The 20,764-nt window shown below is 42.9% G+C and overlaps 1 protein-coding gene and 1 long non-coding RNA gene across 4 annotated transcripts in view; one reads left to right on the top strand and one right to left on the bottom strand.

Annotated features, from left to right (window-relative positions):
- LOC106584195 (trafficking protein particle complex subunit 8) overlaps window positions 1–20,764 on the bottom strand; it is a 105,975-nt gene that overhangs the window by 30,040 nt on the left and 55,171 nt on the right. For all 3 annotated transcript variants that reach the window (XM_014169189.2, XM_014169191.2, XM_014169190.2), the window contains 8 exons: window positions 12,301–12,495; window positions 10,295–10,470; window positions 9,980–10,054; window positions 9,698–9,824; window positions 9,156–9,313; window positions 8,173–8,654; window positions 3,463–3,616; window positions 3,061–3,157 (listed from right to left, as the gene is read on the bottom strand). In XM_014169189.2, coding sequence (XP_014024664.1) covers window positions 3,061–3,157; window positions 3,463–3,616; window positions 8,173–8,654; window positions 9,156–9,313; window positions 9,698–9,824; window positions 9,980–10,054; window positions 10,295–10,470; window positions 12,301–12,495 — 1,464 coding nt within the window. The remainder of the gene's footprint in view (window positions 1–3,060; window positions 3,158–3,462; window positions 3,617–8,172; window positions 8,655–9,155; window positions 9,314–9,697; window positions 9,825–9,979; window positions 10,055–10,294; window positions 10,471–12,300; window positions 12,496–20,764) is intronic.
- The window catches only part of LOC106584196 (uncharacterized), a 31,509-nt gene continuing 23,998 nt past the window's right edge, over window positions 13,254–20,764 (top strand). The window contains exon 1 of the long non-coding RNA XR_001323709.2: window positions 13,254–13,521. This is a non-coding gene — a long non-coding RNA (uncharacterized lncRNA). The remainder of the gene's footprint in view (window positions 13,522–20,764) is intronic.

Below are 20,764 nucleotides of genomic sequence, written 5' to 3'. Positions count from 1 at the left end.
CTAATGACTGTGTGCGTTATCGAGTCATCCTGCTGTGGCTAATTAGCACGTCAGCAGTGCGGCGTAGCACACGTACTGGCAGCTGTCTGCACGCCACACACACACACACACACACACACACACACACACACACACACACAATTGAGGAAGAATAACACCCACAGATAGCCATTCTGATTAAATGTGACTGTGTAATGTTATGGGGGCAAGTCTACTGTGCTGGGGGGGGTCTCTTTCCCACTCTGTTCTGGTCACTTTGCCACAATTCCATGTGTGATAACAGAGCAAAAATGAGCAAAGTGACCGACATCCAGACATGCCATCCCTGTGGTGTGTGTGGTGATTCCTGGAACTATAATATAACACACTGAACTAGGGAGTGGCTAAAAGTTCACTCTGCTATGTGTCCTGGCCACCGACCACGCCACTGGTCATCAGTCATGAAGCTGGTTCCCACGGGGATAGTTTAACCAGCCTCGCAGAGAGCTGAATAACATGAGCTGGATCTGAATCAAGGTACACTATATATACACACACACAGACACAAAAGTGTGGACACCCCTTCAAATTTGTGGTTTCTGCCATTTCAGCCACACCTGTTGCTGACAGGTGTTTAAAATCGAGCACACAGTCATGCCAACTCCATAGACAAACATCAGCAGTAGAATGGCCTTACTGAAGAGCTCAGTGACTTTCAACGTGGCACCATCATAGTATGCCAACTTTCCAACAAGTCAATTGGTAAAATTTCTGCCCTGCTAGAGATGCCCTGGTCAACTGTAAGTGCTGTTATTGTGAAGTGGAAATGTCTAGGAGAAACAATGGCTCAGCCACAAAGTGGTAGGACAAATAAGCTCACAGAACAGGAGCGGCGAGTGATGAAGCGCAGTAGTGACACACACAGTTGAAGTCGTAAGTTTACATACACCTCAGTTTGACAATTCCTGACATTTAATCCTAGTAAAAATTCCCTGTCTTAGGTCAGTTAGGATCACCACTTTATTTTAAGAATGTGAAATGTCAGAATAATAGTAGAGAATGATTTATTTCTTTCATGTCATTCCCAGTGGGTCAGAAGTTTACATACACTCAATTAGTATTCGGTAGCATTGTCGTTAAATTGTTTAACTTGGGTCAAATGTTTTGGGTAGCCTTCCACAAGCTTCCCACAATAAGATGGGTGAATTTTGGCCCATTCCTCCTGACAGAGCTGGTGTAACTGAGTCAGGTTTGTAGGCCTCCTTGCTCGCACACGCTTTTTCAGTTCTACCCACACATTTTCTATAGGATTGAGGTCAGGGCTTTGTGATGGCCACTCCAATACCTTGACTTTGTTGCCCTTAAGCCATTTTTCCACAACTTTGGAAGTATGCTTGGGGTCATTGTCCATTTGGAAGACCCATTTGCGACCAAGCTTTAACTTCCTGACTGATGTCTTTTGATGTTGCTTCAATATATCCACATAATTTCCCTACCTTTCCCTACCTCATGATGCCATCTATTTTGTGAAGTGCACCAGTCCCTCTTGCAGCAAAGCACACCCACAACATGATGCTGCCACCCCCGTGCTTCACGGTTGGGATGGTGTTCTTCAGCTTGCAAGCTACCCCCCTTTTCCTCCAAACATAACAATGGTCATTATGGCCAAACAGTTCCATTTTTGTTTCCTCAGACCAGAGGACATTTCTCCAAAAAGTACTATTCATGTCCCCATGTGCAGTTGCAAATCGTAGTCTGGCTTTTTTATTGCGGTTTTGGCGTAGTGGCTTCTTCCTTGCTGAGCGGCCTTTCAGGTTATGTCGATATAGGACTCATTTTACTGTGGAAAAAGATATTTGTACCCGTTTCCTCCAGCATCTTCACAAGGTCCTTTACTGGAACGGGTCATGCTGAATCAGGAAAGGGTCTTCCCCAAACTGTTGCCACAATGTTGGAAGCACAGAATGATCTAGAATGTCATTGTATGCTATAGCGTTAAGGTTTTGCTTCACTAGAACTAAGGGGCCTAGCCCGAAACATGAAAAACAGCCCCAGACCCCCGTGCACAAAGCCAGGTCCAAACAGAAATGGTTTGTCGAGATCTGTGTGGAAAAACTTAACTGGCCTGCATAGAGCCCTGACCTCAACCCAATCGAACACCTTCGGGATGAATTGGAATGCCGACTGCGAGCTAGGCCTAATCGCCCAACAGTACCCACCTCACTAACGCTTGTGGCTGAATGGGGGGCGCTCGCATAACTATAGGATAGCATAAAAAGACACCAATTGTAAGCCCCTCTGGATAAGACTGTCTATTAAATGACTAAAATGTGATTCTAAAATGATCTGCGACTTAGGAGCATAGAATATTCAGTACCCTACCCTACCAAATGAAGGGCTCCCAAGTTGCGCAGTAGTCTAAGACACTGCATCTCAGTGCAAGAGGCATCACTGCAGTACCTGGTTCAAATCCAGGCTGCATCACATCCGGCAGTGATTGGGGGTCCCATAGGGCGGCGCACAATTGGCCCAGTGTCGTCCGGGTTTGGTCGGGATAGGCAGTCATTGTAAATAAGAATTTGTTCTTACTTGCCTAGTTAAACAAAGGATAAATTAAATAAACTAGATAGCCCAATCAAGGTAGCCACCCTCCAAACAAGTGAACCTCACTGATCAAACCACCAAAAGGCATCTATCTAATGAACTTAACAGCTATGCAACACAACCCAACAAACCAAACCAGTGGATGAAGTGAAACGTTCCTAAGCCAGTCTGCCTGCTGCCACATTGCTAACTAGGAAATGACTTAGTTTCCACAGACAGCATATCACCTAGTGATAGACTCCTCAGCAACACAAAAACCTAAATCAAATCCTTCCAAATGATATAACGGAAAGACACCGAGCTAAATAATTGAGAGAAAAGATTTAAACGCCACAAACAAACTTCTTAAGTCAAACATCTTTGAATGGAAATGCACAAATCAAAAGCTGAGACCGAAATGTCAGTCATCCTGTAAATGAGGTTAAGACTATTTGTAGTCCCTTCTGAGAGGGCTACGGAAAGCAAATAGGGACAAACCTTTGTCTTCTGCTGGGTTTATACACTTGTGTAGTCTCCACTGTTTACTGCTGCTAGAGACTTGTGCAATGTGAAACTCACGCACCCCAGCCTCGCTCTGTAGAAAGAGAGAGCGCGAATACGTATCATAACGACCAGCATTTAAAGTCAACACATTGAACATCAATGTCTGTCATAACATTCATGTGTACATCAAATCTTTACATCAGCATGCCTGTACAGAACACAAAAGCGGAACCTTGAATAACAATGTTCCATCAAAAATCAGCTTAACTGCGAGTGATTGTGTGACTGAAATAGAGAGAGACTGAAATAGTATGTGTGTGTATGAGTATTACAATGGAACGTGTTAGTGTGTGTGTATATATAGCATGCTTGTGTGCGCATGCCTGTTGAGCTCACCGAGTTGATGTTCTCCACGTCAACAAAGACCAGCATGCTGCCGTTCCTCTCCTCCTCCTCCTCCTCAGGCAGTGTGTTACTACGGCAAGCTGTGGCCCGAACAGACAGCGAACGACTGGCACAAATAAATACTGTGTGACGCAACACCCTGTGACTGGGGGGGTGAGAGAGAGAGGGGGAGGGAAATAGAGAGAAGGGGCAGGGGGGTAAGGAGGGGGAGAGAGAGGGGTTTGAGATGGAGGAAAGCAGAGAACGTGAGTGGAGTGACAGAAGGAGAGCAGAAGTTAGATGGAGGGATGTTAAAAAGAGAAATGGGTGGAGGGAACAAGAGATGAGGAAAGAGATTGAGTTCATGTAATGCATTTCCAGCTCATAATCATCATGCTTAGTAATGCAGCAGGCTCACCATAATTGAAACTACGGAAACCAAGTTAAAAGTAAACAATTTAATTTAAACAGATGATCAGGCACATTCTGTAAGATGTGAAAGGTCCTTTATGAGGAGAAAAAAGTATTACTTTCTAAAGTGGCTTTTCAAAAGTGCCCCAATTTGATCTCCAATGAGCTAATTTTTTATTTTATTTCACCTTTATTGAACCAGTTGAGAACAAGTTCTCATTTACAACTGCGACCTGGCCAAGATAATGCAAAGCAGTGCGACACAGAGTTACACATGGAATAAACAGACGTACAGTCAATAACACAACAGAAAAAAATCTATATACAGTGTGTGCAAATTAGGTAAGATTAGGGAGGTAAGGCAATAAATAGGCCGTAGTGTCCAAATAATTAAAATTCAGCTATTAAACACTGGAATGGTAGATGTGCAGAAGATGAATGTGCAAGTAGAGATACTGGGGTGCAAAGGAGCAACATTAAAAAAAAGTCAATATTCGCAGGGCCTTCTTTTTCAAGACCTTTGCAATCCGTCCTGGCATGCTGTCAATTTACTTCTGGGCCACATCCTGACTGATGGCAGCCCATTCTTGCATAATCAATGCTTGGAGTTCGTCAGAATTTGTGGGTTTGTTTGTCCACCCGCCTCGAGGATTGACCACAAGTTCTCAATGGGATTAAGGTCTGGGGAGTTTCCTGGCCATGGACCCAAAAATTGATGTTTTGTTCCCCGAGCCACTTAGTTATCACTTTTGCCTTATGGCAAGGTGCTCCATCATGCTGGAAAATGCATTGTTCGTCACCAAACTGTTCCTGGATGGTTAGGAGAAGTTGCTCTTGAAGGATGTGTTGGTACCATTCTTTATTCATGGCTGTGTTCTTAGGCAAATTTGTGAGTGAACCCACTCCCTTGGCTGAGAAGCAACCCCACACAGGAATGGTCTCGGGATGCTTTACTGTTTGCATGAAACAGGACTGATGGTAGCGCTCACCTCGTCTTCTCCGGACAAGCTTTTCCCGGATGCCCCAAACAATCGTAAAGGGGATTCGTCAGAGAAAATGACTGTACCCCAGTCCTCAGCAGTCCAATCCCTGTACCTTTTGCAGAATATCAGTCTGTCCCTGATGTTTTTCCTGGAAAGAAGTGACTTCTTTGCTGCCCTTCTTGACACCAGGCCATCCTCCAAAAGTCTTCGCCTCACTGTGCGTGCAAATGCACTCTCACCTGCCTGCTACCATTCCTGAGCAAGCTCTGTACTGGTGGTACCCCGATCCCGCAACTGAATCAACTTCAGGAGACGGTCCTGGCGCTTGCTGGACTTTCTTGGGCACCCTGAAGTTTTCTTCACAACAATTGAACCGCTCTCCTTGAAGTTCCGATAAATGGTTGATTCAGGTGCAAGCTTACTGGTAGCAATATCCTTGCCTGTGAAGCCCTTTTGTGCAAAGCAATAACGACGGCACGCGTTTCCTTGCAGGTAACCATGGTTGACAGAGGAAGAACAATGATTCCAAGAACCACTTAGAAATACACACCTGTATTGAAATGATACACAATATGCTTCAGGCAGTGCTTAAGTTTGGCCGGTACTCATCGTACGTTTTCTACTGCTTGATTACACCCATCAAGTCCACTCAACAGAATATTTGCTCTAAAATGTGCGAAATTACCACTGAAAGAGACTAATGTAATATTTTTTTTTTTTTTACTTAAATCATATAATTTTATCATTTAACCTGTTAGGGCTAGGGGGCAGTATTGGCACGGCTGGATAAAAACGTACCCGATTTAATCTGGTTACCACTCCTACCCAGTAACTAGAATATGCATATACTTATTACATATGGATAGAAAACACCCTAAAGTTTCTAAAACTGTTTGAATGGTGTCTGTGAGTATAACAGAACTCATTTGGCAGGCAAAAACCTGACAAGGTTTCAGGCAGGAAGTGGCCTGTCTGACAAGGTGTCGTTCTTTTTGTCTCTGTTTATTGAAGAGTGAGGATCTTAGCTGTCCCGTGACACTTCCTACGGCTGCCATAGGGTCTCAGAAGGCGGCAAAAAGCGGAATCGTGGCTTTGCAGGCTCTGGCTGAAAAAAAGTAGCGCGTTTGGGTAGTGGCTGGTTACAGTACTGTGAGACTCAGGCTCGTGCCCGTCGACCGAAAGCTTTGTTTACTTTCCTCAGTTTAGCTAAATGGACATTCCCGGTCGGAATATTATCGCTTTTTACGAGAAAAATGGCATAAAAATGGATTTTAAACAGCGGTTGACATGCTTCGAAGTACGGTAATGGAATATTTAGATTTTTTTTGTCACGAATTGCGCCATGCGCACGACCCTGATTTACCATTTCAGATAGTGTCTGGGACGCACGAACAAAACGCCGCTATTCGGATATAACGATGGATTATTTTGGACCAAACCAACATTTGTTATTGAAGTAGCAGTCCTGGGAGTGCATTCTGACGAAGACAACAAAAGGTAATCAAACTTTTATAATAGTAAATATGATTATGGTGAGTGCTAAACTTGCCGGGTGTCTAAATAGCTAGCCCGTGATGCCTGGGCTATGTACTTAGAATATTGCAAAATGTACTTTCACCAAAAAGCTATTTTAAAATCAGACATATCGAGTGCATAGAGGAGGTCTGTATCTATAATTCTTAAAATAATTGTTATGCTTTTTGTGAACGTTTATCGTGAGTAATTTAGTAAAATGTTAGCGAATTCCTCCGGAAGTTTGCGGGGGGTATGCTAGTTCTGAACGTCACATGCTAATGTAAAAAGCTGGTTTTTGATATAAATATGAACTTGATTGAACAAAACATGCATGTATTGTATAACATAATGCCCTAGGGTTGTCATCTGATGAAGATCATCAAAGGTTAGTACTGCATTTAGCTGTCTTCTGGGTTTTTGTGACATTATATGCTAGCTTGAAAAATGGGTGTCTGATTATTTCTGGCTTGGTACTCTGCTGACATAATCTAATGTTTTGCTTTCGTTGTAAAGCCTTTCAAAAACCAGCTTTTTACATTAGCATGTTTTGTTCAGAACTAGCATACCCACCGAACACTTCCGGTGAATTTACTAAATTACTCATGATAAACGTTCACAAAAAACATAATTATTTTAAGAATTATAGATACAGAACTCCTTTATGCAATCGCTATGTCCGATTTTAAAATAGCTTTTCGGCAAAAGCACATTTTGCAATATTCTGAGTAGATAGCCCAGCCATCACGGGCTAGCTATTTTGACACCCACCAAGTTTGGACCTCACCAAAATCAGATTTACTATAAGAAAAATTGGATTACCTTTGTTGTTCTTCGTCAGAATGCACTCCCAGGACTTCTACTTCAATAACAAATGTTGGTTTGGTTCAAAATAATCCATAGTTATGTTCAAATATCCTCTGTTTTGTTCGTGCGTTCAAGACACTATCCGAAGGGTGACGAAGGGTGACGCGCCCGACGCGTTTCGTGACATATTCCATTACCATACTTCGAAGCATGTCAACCGCTGTTTAAAATCAATTTTTATGCGATTTTTCTCGTAAAAAAGCGATAATATTCCGATCGGGAAACCCTGTTTTCGTTCAAAGACGAAAAATAAAAACATGGTGTTGGCTCGTGCACACACCCCCAGTCTCATTGTTCTCTGATCGACCACTATCCAAATGCGCTACTGTTTTTCAGCCATGGCCTGCAAAGGCATCATTCAACGTTTTGCCGCCTTCTGAGAGCCTATGGGAGCCGTAGGAAGTGTCACGTTACAGCAGAGATCCTCAGTTTTCAATAAAGAGAGTGTGGAAGGCCAATAAATGGTCAGAGAGGGCACTTCCTGTAAGGAATCTTCTCAGGTTTTTGCCTGCCATATGAGTTCTGTTATACTCACAGACACCATTCAAACAGTTTTAGAAACTTTAGGGTGTTTTCTATCCAAATCAAACAATTATATGCATATTCTAGTTTCTGGGCAGTAGTAATAACCAGATTAAAATCGGGTACGTTTTTATCCGGCCGTGCAAATACTGCCCCCTACCCTAGAGAGGTTAACAGGCAGCTCTCTCTCCCCTTTCTGGATGGCTGGTGTAGGCCTAATGTGCGATGAGTAACAGGTTTCTCTCTTGAATAACTCTGCCCTATCGGATTATGAAAGGATGCTCTTTCGCTCTCCCCTACCTGATTTGGTTTCTCTCCCCTGCTTCAATGGCTGTTCTAATGTGGCTTTTCAGTATGTAGTGTGTATCATACTTTGTTCTTGAATAACTCCCATACCTGATCTTGGCTTGTGTAGTGAATATCCTACCTGATCTTGCCTCCCTGCTCAGCGCTCTCGTAGTAGAACAGGAAGTGGATCTCGTGGACTCCTTCCTGGTCTGGTCCTCTCAGCCACAGGGGCAGCTGGGTAGATTCTCCAGGCTTTAGTGTCCCCTCTCCTAGAGGGATCTCCGTTATCCCTTTACCCCCCGTGCCGGCCACTCCTCCTCCCCTCAACCCTATCCCTGACCCAAAGTCCCCCTCTGAAACCAGTGTCACCGCGGCAACGGACCCGGGTGTGGCGCCAGGGGGTGTGGCCAGGGTCTTGTAGGCGGAGCAGTTTTCAAAAGAGGTGGGGCTGAGGGGGGTGAGAGGTGTGGCTAAGGAGGAGCTTCCAAAGGTAAAGAAGTCTGGGTGCGTGGACGCCACCCGCAGACCACACAGGGTAACGCGACTCACGTTACAGAACTCCACGTAAGCCTTCCTGATCTCACCACATAGCAGGGCAGTAGGGAACTGGAGGAAGAATACCTGGGGGGGGGGGGAAGAGGGGTGGGATGGTGATAGAGAAATGGGGACAGAGAGAGGTTAGTTAGTGTGTGACCAGTTACAGTGTAACAGTCCTTCTCAGGAGATTGGCAGATAAATAAAGCAGTGATAGGGAGGGACTTGGCTGCCAGTCATTTGAATATAGACTAGTCTGAATCCATCCCATAATTACTCATATACTGCCCAGTTCAATCTAAATGGTAATACATCTCAGAAATTGAAAAAGTAGATGGGGGAAAAAAGTAGATGAAATCTACCATAGACCAATTCACATCACTGGTGTGAAAACAGTCATACAGGGAAAGAGAAGGGCAGACAGCAGAGGATAAAGGACGAGCCCTGAATCAAACATTCACCCCCTAGCCATTCCTGTGAATCTAATAATTACTTCCACCAATCCAATCCTCTCAGATCTACAGAAGTGTCCAGTGAGTAGGGACCTAGAGATCAAGGGGCTAAGGGTTGATTTGGAATTGAGAATACCTCTAGCAGGGGCATGGGAGGAGTGATGGTGGGGTCAAGACGTCGGTCAGGACCGTGGCTAACTGAGGTCTTCTCCTCTTTGGTCTGGTTCAACCGCGGTCCCTGGATCTCTAGGTCCTGTCGACCACGAACTGATGTCCCCTCTGCCGCTGAGGGACCTGTTGAGAGGACCGCAACCACAACGCTCAGGTGAGAGGGACCAAAACAAGATTATAAACCAGGTGGTTCAAGCCCTGAATGCTAATTGGTTGAAAGCCGTGGTATATCAGATCCTATTCCTCGCGAATGACAGAAAATTACTATTTACTGGTCTAGTTACATTGGTAACCAGTTTATAATAGCAATAAGGCACCTCGGGGGTTTGTGGTATATGGCCAATATACCACAGCTAAGGTCTGTATCCAGGCACTCCGTGTAAGCTGTGCTAAGTACAGCCCTCAGCCATGGTATATTGGCAATATACCACACACCCTCGGGCCTTATTGTTTAATTATAGTACTGGTTTCACTGTGTGTGTGACTGCATGACCATGTGTATGTTACCTTCGCTCTGTGAGGCTGCGGTGCTGTTGATAGTAGTGTCTCCAGTAGAGGAGGTAGAGGCCAGGTTATAGACTAGACCCAGGATGTTGAGCTGACCTGTCTGGTGGGGCAGCAGCTTCAGACGAGCCTGAGGGAGGAAACAGAGGAATCAGAAAGAGAAGAAATTGATAAAGACTTTTAAGAAGAAAAAGAAGAGACTGTGGGTCGGACAGAGAGAATTAGGGCGAGAGAGGGGAAAGACAGCAAGAAGAGAGAACTAGAGAATCATAAAAGTCAGCTTACCAATTTCGTCTCCTCAGGGCTCAGGTAGAACTCTGGGATGACTTCTGTGGCAATGACGTCATCTTTCTGTGGGGTCTGCAGCAAGAGGGATTGTAAAAAGTAGAGGTTAAATGAGCCTGCTGATGACATTTGCAGACATGAGCCGATTTAAGAATAGTAGGGCTATATTCAACAGGCACCAAACGAAAGAGAACAAACAAACTGAGGGACTTATCCAATAATAAAAAGGTGTTTTTGTTTCAGTGTGTACTTATGATACGACCCTGCTCTTACAGCACTGTAGCCTCAAAGACCAAAGGTAAAACACACTCTTACCCTGGGAACGCTGGCCTCCTTCTCGTTGCTGATGGCCACAGCATCTCCGACCGAGTCTTCCTGCGGTTGCGGTCGATTGAAGTCTTTGAATGTGAACTTCCAGAGCAGCGAGAGGTCAGAGAGAACCAGTGGAACCTTCAGAGGGTTCCGGAACACCACCTCAACTATGATGGGTTCTAGAAAGAGAGAGAAAGAGAAACGAGGGGCAGATTGAGTGAGCGACGAGGTTAGAGCGAGCGACGAGGGGCAGAGCGAGAGAATGCGCGAGCGGTGAGCGAACGACGAGGGGCAGAGCGAGAGAACGCGCGAGCGACGAGGGGCGGGTAGAGCGAGCAACAGAGGCGAGTGACGAGGGGCGGAGTGACGAGGGGCGGGTAGGGCGAGCGGCGGGTAGGGCGAGCGGCAAGGGGCGGGTAGGGGAGCGGCGGGTAGGGGGAGCGGCGAGGCGAGTGACAAGGGGCAGAGCGACGAGGGGCAGAGCGACGAGGGGCAGAGCGACGAGGGGCGGGTAGGGCGAGCGGCGGGTAGGGCGAGCGGCGGAGTGAGAGACAAGAGGCGGAGCGAGGGAGCGACGAGTGGCGGAGCAACGAGGAGCAGAGCGACGAGGAGCGGCGAGGCGTAGGGGGAGCGGCGAGGCGAGGGCGGGTAGGGGGAGCGGCGAGGGGCGGGTTGGGGGAGCGCCCGAGCGACGGGTTGGCCGAGCGACGGGTTGGCCGAGCGACGGGTTGGCCGAGCGCCCGAGCGACGGGTTGGCCGAGCGACGGGTTGGCCGAGCGCCCGCGGGTTGGCCGAGCGCCGGGTTGGCCGAGCGCCGGGTTGGCCGAGCGCCGGGTTGGCCGAGCGCCGGGTTGGCCGAGCGCCGAGCGACGCGGGGCCGGGCGAGGGAGGTAGCAGCGAAAGGGATAGCGAGGTAGTGGCGAAAGGAAGAGACAAGAGGAAGGGAGCAGGATGAGAACAGACAACTTCTAAAATGTATTAAATTACTAAAATTGTCAATCTACACAATATACCCCATAATGAGAAAGGGAACTCTGGTTTTTAGAAAGTTTTTCAGGTTTGAGACCAGAGTGCTGGAGTCGCCTCTTCACAGCTGACGTTGAGACTTGTGTTTTGCGGGTACTATTTAATGAAGCTGCCAGTTGAGGACTTGTGAGGCGTCTGTTTCTCAAACTAGACAGTCCAACATACTTGTCTTCTTGCTCAGTTGTGCAGCGGGGCCTCCATTTCTCAGAACAAGAATAGACTGACGAGTTTCTGCAGAAAGGTCTTTGTTTCTGGCCATTTTGTTATCGAACCCACAAATGCTAATGCTCCAGTTACTCAAATAGTCAAAATAAGGCCAGTTTTCTTCCTCCTTTAATCAGAACAAGTTTTCAGCTGTGCTAACATAATTGCAAAAGGATTTTCTAATGATCAATTAGCCTTTAAAATGATAAACTTGGATTAGCTAACACAACGTGCCATTGGAACACAGGAGTGATGGTTGCTGATAATGGGCCTCTGTACGGCTATGTAGATATTCCATTAAAAAAACAGCTGTTTCCAGCTACAAGTCATTTACAACATTGTCTACATTGTATTTCTGAACAATTTGATGTTAATTTAATGGACAACAAAAAAAAGTGATTTTCTTTCAAAAACAAGAACATTTCTAAATGACCCCAAACTTTTGAACGATAGTGTACATCTGCAAAAAAGGACAGAAAACTGTTTTTGCTTTGTCATTATGGGGTATTGTGTGTAGATTGATGAGGGAAAAAATGTGTTAAAAGTCAAGGTGTCTGATTACTTTCCTAAAGGCACTGTATGTGAGGATAGTGAAATCAATACTATTTATAATGTGCGTGTGGTTGTAGGTGAAGGGTTGTCTGAGTGGGCTAACTATCAAGCTATCAGACGTATAGTTGAATAGAAGAAAGAGAGAGATGAGGGAGTGGGATAAGAAAAGAAAAGAAAGCCGTGCTAAAAGGAGGAGGGATGAGAGACAGGAGTGCTAGTGTAGTTACCCTCCACAACAGCAAGTGGGAAGCGGAGGTTGTCCGTCTGACTGTTCAGGCAGCACTGGGTGGGTTGAAACGTTGCTGGAACGACCCCACGTTTTGCGGCGGCAACCACCTGTTCCTCGAGGTCCTGCCACATGGCAGCTAGGTCCCGGTCAAACTCCTGGTCCAAGGACACGTGGGTGGCTGCCTGCTTCTCACCTGATTAATAAATCAATATCACAATCAATTAGAGATGTAACAATTCACCGATATGCATCAGCTCCAAAAATATCTAATCTTTGTGAAAACTGCGTCTCCTTCTTCAGTGTCGAACTAAGCATGTCATTGTGTTGACAGTCATTGATCTACAAGTCATTTTGCATGTAAAAAACCCCCCAAAAAACAAACAGGCATTATCACTAGCTGATAGAAATTCTTCGATGTTTAAAGAGAATGATTAAATAATTCCACCCTGAAACCTAATTATTAGTGATATGGTTTATTTGTAAGTCGCTCTGGATAAGAGCGTCTGCTAAATGACGTAAATGTAAATGTTATGTAGCCTGTATAATGAGTAACTAAAATGTTCAGCATAAATCTAACTAGGTTGGACTGGGGAAGAGAGGAATGTTGGTGTGTGTGTTAAGTAAACACCAAGAACCGTTAAACTGTGGTTGACCTGCCCTAGCTTGAACTCTGAGGGTTTATGATATGAGAGGGAGTACCCCTCAAGGTTTCCCTAATCTCAGAGGAATGAAACTGTTGGCTGGGTAATGCTCTACAGTGTTGAGAGTTCTGGGGAAGAAGATAACTAACTCTCCTTAATGTTCGTGTGTATGTGTGTGCATAAATAAGAAGCCTGGTATATAATTGATGTCTTTGTATATGAACTACAGAGCGCCCTCGTGAATAAACATTCTTGACTATTGTAAGCTGGGAATTCTGTCTGTTTTATTTAAACCAGAACTTTATTAACTCTGAGTTGCAGACGGAGTATTTTAATTGAAGTTCAGTTTATGAACATTGAGAACATAATTCTCATAGCAATTGGTCCTTCGAGCCGGATCCAAAAATCTGTCCCTGTCTTCCTAAGGTAACACACCGAAAACCGTGCACGGGCGGGTCATCGACCCGTAAATTAAAGACCTGTCCCCTGAAATTGGGGTTCCATAACATATATCTAAGATCGACAGAGACGGTGACGGGATCCAACCTACATTGCTTTTCCCAGCCTAGAAGACGAAGGTCAGTAAATCTTTATTCACGGATTTGGGGAATTGACGTCTGGGTTACATTCAGAGAAATATTTTTATGATTCTTGTGTGGTTTGGACATTGAGCTCTAGATCTGATTGGGCATTCTAACCTGGTGACCTGTCTTTAGAATTTTGTGTAGAGAACCCTGATATAGGTAGTATTCTATGCAATTGGAAGATAGGAATTGGATGTAGAAGCCACCTAGGAATTGTTAAGTCCTCAGTGACTTTGTCCGAAACGTCATTGGGTATCTGCACTACCAGTGTAAACTAGCTAATATTGAGATCTAAGCGAAATATTGGTTAAACCTGATCAAGGATATACTAGCAATTGAGTAAGAGAGTAAAAGAACACACCCATAGAAGGTAAAAAGCACATACACATAGATTGTGAGGAGAACAACAACAGTAATTGAATAACATGGGTGGCAAATCCTCAAAGGAGGATCCAGGATTAACCGGAGATGAGCGACATATGGAGTTAAAAGCTAAGAGAAATATCTATTTTGGTCCAAAGTGGAGAAAAGTATGAATTTGATGGAAGTTTGGATGTAGAGAATTTGGGACTAATGATAAGACAGAGACAACGAGAGTAATGAGAAATTCTTGGACATTTATATTAGGGCTATTTTCTGGGGAATTGTCTCAGTAGTACGTGCCTAATTTTACAACTACAGACAATTATAAATAGGTTTATTTGCGAGGGGTCTCGATCATTTCAATAGCATTGGTGGTTCAGTGGTAGAATCCTTGCCTACCATGCGGGAGATCCGGGTTCATTTACAGCCTATGCATCAATAGACTAAAATCTGGGTTTCTGATTGAAATTCAACTGTTATGTTTTGCCTGGAAAGATATGGTTGTTAGTGTTTAAGATATAAACTGAACGTTTTAATAGCTTGTTTAGGTTAAATTAACTGACTAATTCATTTAAAATAATAGCGAAGAGATTTGGATATAATACGTTATTTGTGGCTTAAATGGTCTGCTGGAATAACGTATTGAGAAGAGTCGTATTTAAATAAATGAATCACAGATAATGGCGATAGAGTTGTGCCCACCGAATTTTTTTTATTTTTATTATTATTCTAAAAGAGTTGAATGAAGTATTTTATAAATTTGGCCATTTACATGGTACTTTCTAAGTCTGGGATATTTCATAAGTGTGAAGCCGAAAGAGAGGAGAAAGTTTTAACATCTTACAATAGAGATAAGGCAGAACGTTGTTTGAGTAGAGGTTATATTTTTACCCACTGGTAAGAAGAGGAGAGTTGGTTGTGCGCGATGGGCTATGTTGGCTGTTAGGGATTCAGGTCTGAATCGTTGGATCGTAAAAGTTTTGTCATAAGTTTCTGATTATTGTTCAAGTAACGATAGTGAATTTATGCAGGAAGTTAATGTATTCTAACATTATAATCTGTTTCCATTACGTGGAAGGATGTCAGGTCAGTAAAGTGGATTGCAGGTTGAGTTCATTTTATTTTACAGGGACAGTGCACATCAATCACAGTTGTGTTTGTCTAATGGCATGGTAGTCCTATCAAGCACTTTGAGAGCCTGTTTGCAGACAGTCTGAAGGGGTTTTAATGTTGTAAAGCTAGCTTGGGTCAAATTAGTCAAGTAGTATGCTAAAATAGGGGAGTTTCATAGATTTCAAGTACAGTATTGCATCCAAGGGTAGCGCATGTTCAATTAAGTACACACAATCATTGAGGAAGTTTAAAACTAATGATTGGAGGGAAAACAATGGAATTATAAGTATTATTAGGTTTTGTTTGTAGTCAACGTTTGGGTTTCCTGAATCGGTGTAATATAATGAAATGCTGACCAAGTGGTTGTGTTTTTTTTCTGGGAAAAGGAGTGCTTCATTGTCTCTCTGGAATGTTTCCTAGAGCCACGATATCTTAAAGGGGTATACACACATGGCATTTAATTAAAACACGTGAATTCTTTTGATAAAGGAATGTTCTGGGAAGCTGGGATACAACATGTAGGAAATGTTTGACAGTTTCTTTAATTTGTCTAATAAAGTAAGAAACACATCTTTGAAGGGGTGGTATGACTTTTGACCTTTGTCCGGGCTTTCCTTTGTGGTCTGATCAGCCTCATTGAAAAGCCATTTGGATAATGAATTTAAGGTCATTTGTAATACTGATTTTAAAGTAATTTGTGTAATTGATAATTATGATGGAGTAAATAGTTTTGACATTTGTAATTTTGACAAATAAGAAGTAAGATAGTCGGAAGGTTATGGCCAAAGGGTAGACTTAAGTCTCTCTTCCTATGGGTACAATCATTTTTCTTTGTGGAGGGTTTCAGAGTAATGATTGTGATCTGATTAGGTTATTTGAAACTTTGTTTTATCTTTTGATCAGTAGTAGTATTAGTTTATACAATACTCTCATGGAGAATTATGGGTTAAAAATGAGGCGGAGGTGGGTTTATAAAAAAAACAGTCATAAGGTTATTTTGAAACCCCCGCAATTTTGGCTAGAAATGTTTAGTAATCTAGCAAAGTTTTATTTTCCCTTAGGTAATCAGCTGTTGTTGTATGCAGTGTAAGAAATTGAACACAACACGGCTGTGAAATTGATATAATAAGTATTATTATATTTTGTTGTTGAACAGGATTATAAAGTAAGCAAGAATAACTTTAATAATGGTAGACTTATTTTAAGTATTTAGGACATATTTTAAGCCTGAAGGAGTAAGAACAAATGGGGAAAAGATTTTGGTCGTTCAGCTTCCGGACATCGGACAGTGGAAAGACTGTCTGCTCCATCGGTTATGAAACATGAGATGTCGGGAGGGCAGGAATGCATTCCAATTCTGTACTCCAGGTTATGTCTAGATAATTTGTTGAATGAGTCTGTTGAATGTGGCTGTCACCCCCACAGAAAGGCCGAGACCATAAAATAGATTATTCCCACCTTTGAAGACTTGTTAGAGGGGGGTGTAATTAGAGAAAGAGATGCACAGTGCAATTCTACAAGGTTTTGGCAAAGAGAGCAGCCCCAGTTGAGAATTCTGCCACAAGTGGAATGGTAACCACTTCGGGTAAACCTATTACACATGCTCAGTTGATTTTGAATTTATTAGATGCTGTACAGCTGCTAGAAAAAGATAGCTATTTGTAAGTGTGAGGCTCACTAAGGGAACGGATGAAATTAGCAAGGGCAATAGGAAAGCAGATGAAGCGAAAAAGGCCGGTCTTAAACCACAGCCATTTAAACAGCAGTTGTTAAAAGAAGAAGTGAACATAGATAAAAATGTACTACAGGACGGCCAATCTAGAGCACCAGTTAACCTGATGTGGTATAGGGGGCAGTATTTCCACGGCCGGATGAAAAACGTACCCAAATTAAACAGCCTACTACTCGGGCCCAGAGCCAAATATTTGCATATTATTAGTAGATTTGGATAGAAAACACTAAAGTTTCTAAAACTGTTTGAATGATGTCTGTGAGTATAACAGAACTCATATGGCAGGCAAAAACCTGAGAGGTATCCAGCCAGGAAGTGGGCACTCTGAGGGTTGTAGTCATTTCAAATTATGTTCTATTCAAATTACAGTGTCTGATGTCATATTGCACTTCCTAAGGCTTCCACTAGATGTCAACAGTCATTAGAACCTTGTTTGAGGTTTCTACAATGCAATTTGATTGAATAATACCCGGAACAATAAGTGGTCAGGCTGTGGTCACTTCATTACCTCATGCACGGTCACGAAGGGTTAGCCATTTTTCTTTTTCTTCTGTAATGAATGTGCTATTGTCCGGCTTTAATATTATCGCAATTCTACGTTAAAAACACCCTAAAGATAGAAACATGTCAAACCATGTTCACAATCTACAAACGCTGAGGGAACGTATTAACTTTTCGTCGACGGTGGAGAGACGCGCTTCATGCATTTTGGAATGGTGATCTGGACACGCCAATAAAACAGATTTATTTCGAAATAAATGGACTTTATCGAAGAAATGAACATTTCTTGTGGAAGTGGGAGTCCTTCCGAGTGCATTCAGCCGAAGATCAGCAAAGGTAAGAAAATATTTTAAACATATTTCCCGAATTTTGTGGATGCCGTGGCTGGACGGCTAACTGATCGATGATGTGGCTCAGTACACAGAATATTGAACAATGTGCTTTCTCCGTAAAGTTATTTTGAAATCTGACAAAGCGGTTGCGTAAAGGAGTAGTTTATTTATAATTCTTTAACTAATTATTATATATTTTCTCAATGTTTATGACGAGTATTTGTGTAAATTGATGTGAATACATTTTCTGAACGTCACACGCCAATGTATAATGGGTTTTTTGGATATAAATATTAACTTGATAGAACAAAAATGCATGTATTGTCTAACAATGTCCTAGGAGTGTCATCTGATGAAGATCGTCAAAGGTTAGTGCATAATTTTAGCTGGTTTTCTGCTTTTGGACGGCTACCCTTGCTTGGAAAATGGCTGTGTTGTTTTTTTTGCTGGGGTGGTAGCCTTACGTTCTAACATAATCTAATGTTTTGCTTTCACCATAAAGCCTTTTTGAAATCGGACAATGTGGTGTGATTATGGAGAACTGTATCTTTCAAATGGTGTAAAATAGTTGTATGTTTGAGAAATTTGAATTATTCGATTTTTGTATTTCACGCCCTGCTATCCCATTGGCTGTTGGCTAGGGGTTCCGCTGGGGGAGCGGGGTTCCGCTAGCGGAACGCCTAGAAGCAAGAGGTTAAGGAAATCTCAAAACAGGAAAAGTTAGGAGCTGTCTATACTGAGGGGATTTGGTATAAGGATAACTTACCCATATTATCTAAATCTCTGTTTAGGTATGCAGCAATTGTTGATACATGGGCAGAGCCATGTATCAACAGGGGGGGATGATGGAAATAATAAGAAAACACTTCGTAGCATACGGAATTACAAATTACTTTAACCTGTTAGGGCTAGGGGACAGTATTTACACGGCCGGATAAAAAACGTACCCGATTTAATCTGGTTACTACTCCTGCCCAGTAACTAGAATATGCATATAATTATTGGCTTTGGATAGAAAACACCCTAAAGTTTCTAAAACTGTTTGAATGGTGTCTGTGAGTATAACAGAACTCATATGGCAGGCAAAAACCTGAGAGGATTCTATATGGGAAGTGGCCTGTCTGACAAGCTGTTGTTCATCTGGGCTCTTTTTATTGAAGACTGAGGATCTTTGCTCTAACGTGACACTTCCTACGGCTCCCATAGGCTATCAGAGCCCGGGAAAAAGCTGAACGATATCGAGGCAGCCTCTGGCTGAAACACATTATCGCTTTTGGCAAGTGGCTGATCAGAGTACTATGGGCTTAGGCGCGTGCCCGAGTCGACCGAATGCTTTATTTTCTTTTGTCTGTTTACCTAAATGCAGATTCCCGGTCGGAATATTATCGCTTTTTTACGAGAAAAATGGCATAAAAATGGATTTTAAACAGCGGTTGACATGCTTCGAAGTACGGTAATGGAATATTTAGAATTTTTTTGTCATGAAATGCGCCATGCTCGTAACCCTTATTTACCCTTTTGGATAGTGTCTTGAACGCACGAACAAAACGCCGCTAATTGGATATAACGATGGATTATTTTGAATCAAACCAACATTTGTTATTGAAGTAGAAGTCCTGGGAGTGCATTCTGACGAAGAACACCAAAGGTAATAACATTTTTCTTATAGTAAATCTGACTTTGGTGAGTGCTAAATTTGCTGGGTGTCTAAATAGCTAGCCCTGTGATGCCGGGCTATCTACTGAGAATATTGCAAAATGTGCTTTCACCGAAAAGCTATTTTAAAATCAGACATATCGAGTGCATAGATGAGTTCTGTATCTATAATTCTTAAAATAATTATTATGCTTTTTGTGAACGTTTATCGTGAGTAATTTAGTAAATTGTTAGCAAATTCCCTGGAAGTTTGCGGGGGGTATGCTAGTTCTGAACGTCACATGCTAATGTAAAAAGCTGTTTTTTGATATAAATATGAACTTGATTGAACAAAACATGCATGTATTGTATAACATAATGTCCTAGGTGTGTCATCTGATGAAGATCATCAAAGGTTAGTGCTGCATTTAGCTGTGGTTTTGGTTTTTGTGACATATGCTAGCTTGAAAAATGGGTGTCTGATTATTTCTGGCTGGGAACTCTGCTGACATAATCTAATGTTTTGCTTTCGTTGTAAAGCCTTTTTGAAATCGGAAAGTGTGGTTAGATTAACGAGAGTCTTGTCTTTAAAATGGTGTAAAATAGTCATATGTTTGAGAAATTGAGGTAATAGCATTTCTAAGGTATTTGAAAATCGCGCCACGGGATTACACTGGCTGTTGCGTAGGTGGGACGATTTCGTCCCACCTAGCCCAGAGAGGTTAAAAAAATTGTTCCAGATGTGTTGTTATTTGTGCATAGAATAATCATCAAGGTAGAGTAGGAGCACCACTGGGAGAATACCCCCAGGTAGAATATCCTTTCAAACAACTAGAAATGGATTTTATAGAACTCACTAAAAGTGAAGGAAAGAAGTGGTGTCTGACTATTATAGATAAGAATAGTAAATGAGGGTAGAAGCGTTCCCAACCTACTTGGCGGACACGATTAGGGTAGCTAAAACAGTAGGTCAAGATATTATCCCTAGAGTTGGTTTACTAGGATCTCTCTCTTTAAATGATGGATGACATTTTAGCTAATCAGGTAGACCTTATAGAATGCCAGAGTTAGAGAGACCAGAACAGGTAGACATAGAAGTTGAAGATATAGTAGCAGAGCACACGAGCACACGAGAAGACTGTTTGTTAACCAAACCCATATGTCCAAGATTGTGTGTCCAACAGGTGAAATACAGGAGAAGGTGATTCACTCAATCAAACCAGGAGACTGGGTCTGGGTCCAATCACTAAAGAAAAAGGACTGGAAGCAGCCACGGTGGGAGGGGCCATACCAAGTGCTTCTGGTGACAGCTTTCATCATAAGAATAGCTGAAAGAGCTACCTGGGTTCATATCACACATTGCAGGAGGGTGAGACACACTGACACTGTCGAACAATCACAGAGTAAGGAGAAGAACCGAATACCAATAAGGTTCGGGGGTTACCTCTCTAACGAAGATTCCCTAACCCGCCTGATCCTCACTGTGTATGTTCATAGAAGTGAAAGAATGGGTTGGCCTCTAGCCAATGATATGTTCTCCGGGAAGGGGTGGGGCTTTACA

Source organism: Salmo salar, chromosome ssa23, assembly GCF_905237065.1.
Source record: "Salmo salar chromosome ssa23, Ssal_v3.1, whole genome shotgun sequence".
Lineage (NCBI taxonomy): Eukaryota > Metazoa > Chordata > Actinopteri > Salmoniformes > Salmonidae > Salmo > Salmo salar.
Note: the sequence above shows the minus strand (reverse complement) of the source record. Positions and strands in the feature narration are given on the sequence as shown.